Genomic DNA, 8562 nt, shown 5'->3' with positions numbered 1-8562 from the left:
GGCGGCTGTGGGCAGGGAGCCCGGCTCGGCCGCCAGCACTAAAGATGGAGAGGCGCCGGGGCCTCGCATGGGAGGGGGCTCGGCGTTGACGTGAGACGCGGCGGAGGCGCCGAAGCCGGTGGTGATTTGCTAACCTCGCAGCAGAGAGGAGTTGAGGGCGATGAGAGCGGGTACTGCGAACTGCCGGGCGATGCCGCCGCTGCCGCCGTGATACCGAGAGCAACAGTTCCCCAGCAACACCCTTCCCCGACACAGGCACACACCCCCCCAAGAGGCACGCACACCCACCCCGCAGCGCCCGGCTTGGCAGCGGTGAGTTAGGGGCCGGGGAGGGTCGCACCGCCCAGCGAGAGCCGCGCGCCAGGGCGCCCTGGGGCTGGAGAGGTCTGGGGGCGCACTCGCTTCAGCCGCTCGGCCGCTGGGCTTGTGCCTGATTATTCGGCTTGTTCCCTTCTGGCTGCTGCAGCCGTCGCCACCGCCGGCTGGGGTCGACTAGAAGGGGGAGCCCCGGCTGTCAGCTTGGGCGCAGCTGCTACCCCAACCCTTCCGCACCAGGGCACGGTCGGGGTGAGAGATAGGGGCAGAGCGGTCTGTAGGGGCTGAGGGCGCGTGCGGAGGATTGGGGATCGGGAGGCTTTGTACCGCCGGGGGCCGGCGGAGGAGCTGGGAGCCGGTGGGCGCTCATATGTATGCGGACCGGTGCGCGGGCACGAGGTAGGGTTGTGGTTTGTGTGTTTATTCGCCAGCCGGCTGGGAAGCTAGAATCGGAGGATCTGAAGAGTGGACCTGGGGGCAGAGGGGAGCAGGAGTGGGACTCGCTTGGGTTTTGTTTTTCTTTGAAAAAACGTGGTGAGTCCTTTTTATATTTTTTTCATTGGACTTGATCCCCCTTTTTAAGGGGGGAGGGGCGGCCGTGGCGGAGCACCGGAGGGTCTTCAGGGCTCCGGGCCCTCCTCGGCTCTCGGCGGGACCGGCCGTGGCGCCGGAGCTCGCTGTGCTCTTCCGGCCGCATTGGGTGGGTGTCCCGGCTTTGCACCTGATGCGTTCGGGATGCTTTCCCTACCCCGGCGCACCGGCAGCTCGCACGCACCGTCCCTGGAGCACTGCCGCACGCGCTCGAAATGCGCACCGTTTCATCGGCCCGCGGACCCGCTGGAACGCACAGACGCACAGGGCAGCGACTCACTGGTCCGCTCCCCGGGACGTGCGCACGGTGCCTGGGCCGGGCAAGTCGGCTGCTGGAGGCTCCGGCCCCGCGGCCTGGGACCCTGCCAGTCGCTCCCGGGGTCACAGCCCTGGGTCGGAGAGGGAAGGCTGGCCGATCCCTTCTTGCCTTACCTCCAACAACTCGCTCCTTTTCCTCCCACAACTCTCGGTCCGGCTTTTGTGCTTTCCTTTCGCGGCGGGGTGGGTCCGCCTGCTAGCCGCTCTCGCCCAGGCGTCCAGCCCGCCCGGACTCCGCTTTTCGTCCGGGTCTCTTTCGCTTTTTCCTCTTCCCTTGCCCCACTCCCGCTCCTTCTGCCGCCTGGTTCCCCGGGAAAAGTTGCTTCCCCAAGTTTGCCGAAGACGTTTCCAACTCTCCGTGGGGGTGGTTGCAAACTAGGGGTGTGTGAGAGCGTGATCGATTCCCGGAGCTCCAGCGGGTTAGCGGCGGCTTTCCACCGCGGCGCCGGGCTGGACGCTGCAGCCAGCGCCGGCCCGATTGCGGGCGCTGAGAGGTGGGTCGGGGGGACGGCTGACCGAGGGCACCCTGATTTCCCTCAGGACCTAAGGAGCTTACTTTCTGGAAGGAATTCGGGTAGCCCAGCTTCCATTCTTTCGATTGCTTCCTCTTAGTTCTCTGAAACCCCTAAGTCTTCGGGAAAGCGCATATTAGCCTGGCGATGAATGGTCATTCTACTCTTGATGGCCTAAGGTCCCATCCCAGGCTGGGCAGCAAAAGTGTCTTGATCAGCAGTCCTATTAACCCTTTCTGCATGAGATTTGTGGCTCTGGAACCAGTACGGCTCCTTCTGGGGGCTTCAGCAAGTAGAGCTGGAAGAGCGAGAGAGAACCCTTGTTCTGCTTTGCTCCTAGTTCATATCACTGAAATATTGGCCACAGCAAGGCAGAGGCTGGGAAGCGCCTGGGCCTGTGAGGTCTTTTTAACACTCTTTAAATGGTTCAGGAGTCCCAGAACCCTGTTACTGATCTTGAACAGCACTCTGGGAGAGAGGCCTTTGTCTCCCAGCCCTGCCTTCCCTTGGTACTGGTTGTAACTCATACCATAGATGCTGGTGCCAATATTGCTTCCAGCACCTCCAAGCCATGTCCAGCATCAGTTGCTGCTCCTAGTCATAGGACTTGCCCACTCCTAGGAGCCTGTGGGACACACCTGCTGTTCATGTACCCAGCATGTACACTCTTAGCTGTAAGGGTGCATATTTCTTATGCTCTCTCTTCTTAGGTTCTCCGTGACCTGTTGTACATTTTATAGATCTTCCTGTCCACTGGGCACTTGCCAGTAGGGGGTAAGTGCAGCATCTTATATAAGTATGCACACATGTGTTAACTCTTTCCCTTACTGGCTGGTGTGTATGCATATGCACACACACACACAGTCCAGATTTTGGATTACATATACAATAATCTTGAGGCACCTATGGGTGGAAGTGACCCAAGCTAGTGTGTGAGTTATGGGTGTGTGTTCCTGTTAGTGCCAACAAAGGGGATCAGGGAGTGGGTCTATGGGTCCTTTGCAGCCCTGAGAAGAGTGGAAAGACAGAGGCCCAGGAAGGCACTGGCTGATGGTGAGAGGATGGGCCTGGAGGAGGAGAGCCCTTGCCCATAGATTTTTGTGGGCCAGGACTGCAGGCTACTAGCCCAGCTGAGCTTGACTTTGCTCCTGGGGCTACCACAGTGAAGCACAGTTTAGAAAAACTTTGTTTTGAAGATGAGTTTGATAGTGAAATTGAGTGCTTTAATTGACTAAAGGAAAGGCTTCAAATCTTACTAATTTTCAGTAAATGCTGCACACCTCCCCATAGCAAATGTTGGCCTTGCACAGGATCTCCCCACTCTCAGACTTAAAGCTCAGGACCCAGAAGACTCCACTGTAATTTTCACTTTAGTAGTAGCTGTCATAGAGCGAGAATTGGGCATATGCTATGGCAAAAACTTCTCTTTGTTCTCATTCATGGGCTTGTAAAGGCAGACTCCGAGATTTCTAGGAAGCCCCCTTTCCTCCATTCAAATCTCCAGGATTCTCTCGCTGGCTGACCTGGAGGGGTGTGCTGTGTTGTATTGTTTGAATTTTTACTTTTAGGGGCACTGACTATTCTACCTTTTGTTCTCTTATCTCTTTTGCCTCTCCTCCCTCTCCCCCCCCCCTAGCCCTCTCCGTTGGCCCAGGAAACCCACCCTGCCCCATCACGCAGAGCCAGGAAGAAAAGAGAGCCTCATGCCTAAGCCGCGGGGAGCACCATGGATCTGACGAAGATGGGCATGATCCAGCTGCAGAACCCCAGCCACCCCACAGGGCTCCTGTGCAAGGCCAACCAGATGCGGCTGGCCGGGACGCTGTGTGATGTGGTCATCATGGTGGACAGCCAGGAGTTCCACGCCCACCGGACAGTGCTGGCCTGCACCAGCAAGATGTTTGAGATCCTCTTCCACCGCAACAGCCAGCACTACACTCTGGATTTCCTCTCGCCGAAGACCTTCCAGCAGATTCTGGAGTATGCATACACAGCCACACTGCAAGCCAAGGCCGAGGACCTGGATGACCTGTTGTATGCGGCCGAGATCTTGGAGATCGAGTACCTGGAGGAGCAGTGCCTGAAGATCCTGGAGACCATCCAGGCCACGGATGACAATGACACGGAGGCCACCATGGCAGATGGTGGGGCTGAGGAGGAAGAGGACCGAAAGGCTCGGTACCTCAAGAATATCTTCATCTCGAAGCATTCCGGCGAGGAGAGTGGGCATGCCAGTGTGGCTGCACAGAGCCTCCCTGGGCCCATGGTGGACCAGAGCCCGTCAGTCTCCACTTCTTTTGGTCTTTCAGCCATGAGTCCCACCAAGGCTGCAGTGGACAGTTTGATGACCATAGGACAGTCTCTCCTGCAGGGAACGCTTCAGCCGCCTGCAGGGCCTGAGGAGCCGACTCTGGCTGGGGGTGGGAGGCACCCTGGGATGGCTGAAGTGAAGACGGAAATGATGCAGGTGGATGAGGTGCCCTGCCAGGACAGCCCTGGGGCAGCTGAATCCAGCATCTCAGGTGGCATGGGGGACAAGGTTGAGGAAAGGGGCAAAGAGGGACCTGGGACTCCAACTCGGAGCAGCGTCATCACCAGTGCTAGGGAGCTGCACTACGGGCGTGAGGAGAGTGCTGAGCAGCTGCCACCCCCTGCTGAGGCTGGCCAGGGCCCCCCAGGCCGACCAGAGCACCTGGCGCCCACAGCCGAGAAACATCTGGGCATCTACTCTGTGTTGCCCAACCACAAGGCTGATGCCGTGTTGAGCATGCCGTCTTCGGTGTCCTCTGGCCTACACGTGCAGCCCGCCCTGGCTGTCTCCATGGACTTCAGCACCTATGGGGGTCTGCTGCCGCAGGGCTTCATCCAGAGGGAGCTGTTCAACAAGCTGGGTGAGCTGGCCGTGGGCATGAAGTCAGAGAGCCGGACCATCGGGGAGCAGTGCAGTGTGTGTGGGGTGGAGCTTCCTGACAATGAGGCTGTGGAGCAGCACAGGTAGGTCCCTCACCAGTCCAGCCTGACACCCCAGCCCCAAACTCCTGACACCCTGCCTTCATACCCAGCTGCTCCTGGGTCTTGGGGCCTGGCTCCCATCCTCCCTGCTATTTGTAAAAAACCACTTCTTTCTAAGTCCTGAGGATGGGGGCACACTTTGCAAGTGTGGCGAGAGGGTCTTGGGTCTTTCCTAAGCACTGGGGAACTCATGGGCCCAGCTTTCTACCAGCCTCTTTCCCCTTTATGCTTTTGGGCTCTTGTTTGCTTTTTTTTTGCTGTTGGGTCTGTTCTCCTTTGCCTAGAGTGATTGATAAAGTGGAGGGAGGGAGAAGAGGTAGTGGGATTGAGGATGAAGGTCTCCCATGGCCTGGAATTGGCCATGTTGCCAGGTTTCAGGTACCCAGGTTCCCATCAATGGTTTGTGCCAAGGCAGGCTGTCTGCAGCTCAGGAGGATGAGAGGGACTGGATGCTGCTTAGGCCACAGGAGCAGCTGTGAACATTCGTCACCGGGAACGTGGTTCTCTCTCTCTCCCTTCTCATTCTCTGTCCCTGCAAACACATTTAGAAGGAGATGATTTAAATTCAAGGGGGAAAGATAGGTATGGAAGTCTTGGTTTTGCAACCTGCAGAGTCTTATTCTTATCCCATCTGTGCTCACGTTGAGTTAAATGCCACTTCGGGCCAGCATTGGCTTCCCTCTGGCTTACGTTCCCTTCTCTGTGAAATAACTATCCACTGAGCTCTTACGACATGCCTGGTTCAATACTAAGTGCTTTATGTGGAGTCACATTTTTGTTACAACAGCCCTCTGAGGTAGGTTCTTCTTTTACGTGGGAAGATACTGAGACTTTTTCCCAGGATCACAGAGATCGTAGGAGGCAGAGCTGGATTCAAATCCCCTTGCTCTTTGCTGCCTCTTGGTGTCCTTCAGTCCTGAAGAGGATCGTGCCTGTAGAACAGAGGATTTTGAAAATTGCTCATCAGAAGTGGAGCAAATATGGAGGGAATCAGTAGAGCGTTTGGTGTTCACCTGCCTCTGTCATAACGATATGCCCATCATTTTACCTTCTAGCTCCTGGGTCAGATGAATGGTGTCAAGAAATCCAGTTTCTGTTGTCACCATGATAACATTTCCTTGCACACCCTCTTCCCTGCTCTTTGGCTGATCATGGGGGCTTCTCCACTTTTGCATGCTTCTCTGCTTACCCCATTCCTCTGTTTCTCATTCAGTACAGGACGGGTGAGAGGGTGTGGGGTGGAGGGGGAGGCATCTGGAGGTTGGTCTGATTACCCGGAACTGCGCCGGAACCTGCTCTGACACTGCTTAATCAGTGGCTCTGAGACTTAACCTTGTGGAAAGTGCTGTTGAGCTAAACGTAGCCGACTTTTTTCCCCGTGGGTGCAAAAAATAACTGCCACTCAGGTATCTTCATGTTGTTTGTACCGCTCAGAAATAGACCGAGGTTGTGTTTGTTTTTGCTCAAACTTTCCTAAAGAGGAAACCCTCTCCCCAAACTTGACCAGACAGGCTTATCATCTTCTCCGGATGTGAATTATTTCAGTTCTGTACTATGAGAAATGTGTTATAGTGGAAAGTAAACCTTTTTCTGGCTCTCCTCAGGTCCTGGTTGCTTCTCTTTACCATTGAGGGCTACAAAAGACATTACCCTGCCAGGAGTCCCAGATTCCCATTCTGTAGGACCCTCGGTCCTCTGGGGAGAGGCGGAGGGCTGGCTGTGTTATACAGAACACCGGTGGTGAAACTAGAGCTTGGGGTAGTTTCGGAACCTTTCTGAGCCTGTTTTACACTTTTTAAAATGGAGATGGCCTTCAGGGCGTGGTGTTGGATTAATGAAGTAATATCTAGAAATTCCTAGAGCTGTGACTGGCACATAGTAACTGAAGGTGAAGAACAGACCCTTCTGTCCCCCATCTTGTTTGGGCCTCATCTCTGCACAATTCCCCTTGGCTCCAAGTTCTAGTGTATAGTGTCCACAGCGCTGCCTGCCACCAGGGCTGTGTTGGCCGTGGGGCAGTGCCGAGAATGTCCCTGTCCTTGTGGACTTGTGATGATGAGGCGCTGGTTCTGGAATCCTTGGTGTCACGCTGTGGGCTGCTGACATGGAGAATGTGCTTTTGACTGAGGGTGGAAAGTAAGCTGCTGCAGCCCAAGAAACTGGAGCCTGGGGCAGTGCCTTGGGTGGAAAGCTGTGGGGGTCTAAAGAAATCAAGGAGGGGACAAAATGTTCCTGTGCGTGCTCAGTCCTCGCTCTGACTGGCAGCCCTTTGGCTCCTGATCAGAATGCCCTTTGTGGGAGGCCTTTCCCTCTCCCTCAAAGCTCCTGGATTAAAGTGCTACTTCCCTGTTTCCTACTGTTCTCTGTTCCTCCCTCCATATCCCCACTACCAGTAAAAACAAAAAGGCAAGACAAACAATCAGAATGGGAGATTCTGATGTCAGGAGACTGTGGAATTGGCTGTGATATAACAGTGATGAATGTTGAAGTAACTGTTGAAGTAGGCTTCAGGTTTTATTTTGAAGCCCATAGGCTAGAGTTGGTAAAGGTTAATACCTTGCAATTATTGCTGCTTTCCCTTTTTTGGAGGAGCAGAAGGGCATGGCGAGGAAGGGAAGGGAGAGTGCTGGAAAACCATGCAGGAAGGAGAGTTTGTTATGTTGGGGTGTCGGAAAAGTCATGATGTATTTTTTCTGTTTTTCATTGCAAAAATGCGTCATGACTTTTCCGACACCCCAATAGAATCCCATCGATAGGTTTCCTCATGACTTGGTCCCAAGCTGGTGAGCGAGGAGCCTGTTGGCACGACAGAAAGTTGGAATGAAAATTAGTGAAGTTGTGGTCCCTGCGGGACAGGGTGAGATGTAAAAGCTATGTCACACGGAGTCATGGATTTATGGAAAGACCAGACAAGGACACTACTTGGGTAAATCAAATGGGGCTTACTTACCTAAAGGATCCAGAAGGGGAAGACAAAGCAGTCAGAAGACCTGAGAGATCAGCACCATGCAGATGGAGGACCAAGCTCTGGACCCCAAAACCTTCCTGAGTAGGCCCATATTACAGAGGATCATGTCTGAGGGAGAGAGGGTCTTGTTCAGTTTCTGAAGATTGGACTCATCTCCTCTAGGCTCAGTCTTCTTTCTCTTTCTCTTTGAAAGGCTGGAGCAGCTCTGCACGTAGGCTTGTTCTGTATCTAATCTAGGGACCTGCTCAAATGGGCCAGGTGCACCTTCTTATTCTCAGAGTTACATACATATGTGATAAGATTACAGGGAACCGTATGGTTGACTTAAGTGTGAACACAGTTCTCATTTATAGCCCTCAGTCTCTCTGGGCTGATGCAGCCTGGTCTTGATAGGTTTCTGAATTCAGTGCTGCAGGATCGGGGTGGGTCTGGTTTTATAGGCCTTCCTCTGTATCTTCTACAGACAAGCTCTTAGACCAGCTACAGTGTGTGTCCTGCAGGAACTCTGGCCTGGTTCTTGAAGGGATGCTCAGGAACCGTGAGGAATGGTCTCAGCCAGCTCCCTGGACCCGTGTGTGCAGCCCTTTTCAGAGGCTTCTTGGGGCCAGCTCTAGAGTGCATGAGCCATGTAGTTGAGATGTCAGAGTTCTGACTGGCCCCTTGCCATGGTCTCTCTCAGGTGGCCAGCTGCTCTGTTTTCAGTAGTTGACCGTGTAGAGGGCCAACAGCCAGGGACCTTGGTTTTGGCCACTTTGGGAAGTTTAGAAGTTGCCCTGAGCTCTTGGTCCCCTTGCATCATTCTGCCAGCTTTAGTCACCTCTGAGGTCAAACCTTTTTTGGAAAAGA

The 8562-nt window shown here is 54.5% G+C and overlaps 1 protein-coding gene across 1 annotated transcript in view; it reads left to right on the top strand.

Moving 5' to 3' along the window:
* Nucleotides 1–6: 6 nt before the first annotated feature.
* Nucleotides 7–8562, top strand: part of ZBTB16 (zinc finger and BTB domain containing 16) — a 189555-nt gene continuing 180999 nt past the window's right edge. The window contains exons 1-2 of the mRNA XM_019632220.1: nt 7–312; nt 3373–4730. Coding sequence (XP_019487765.1) covers nt 3463–4730 — 1268 coding nt within the window. The 5' untranslated portion in view covers nt 7–312; nt 3373–3462. The remainder of the gene's footprint in view (nt 313–3372; nt 4731–8562) is intronic.

This window comes from Hipposideros armiger, unplaced genomic scaffold, assembly GCF_001890085.2.
Source record: "Hipposideros armiger isolate ML-2016 unplaced genomic scaffold, ASM189008v1 scaffold_1098, whole genome shotgun sequence".
Lineage (NCBI taxonomy): Eukaryota > Metazoa > Chordata > Mammalia > Chiroptera > Hipposideridae > Hipposideros > Hipposideros armiger.
This window is presented reverse-complemented; position numbering and strand designations above follow the sequence as displayed.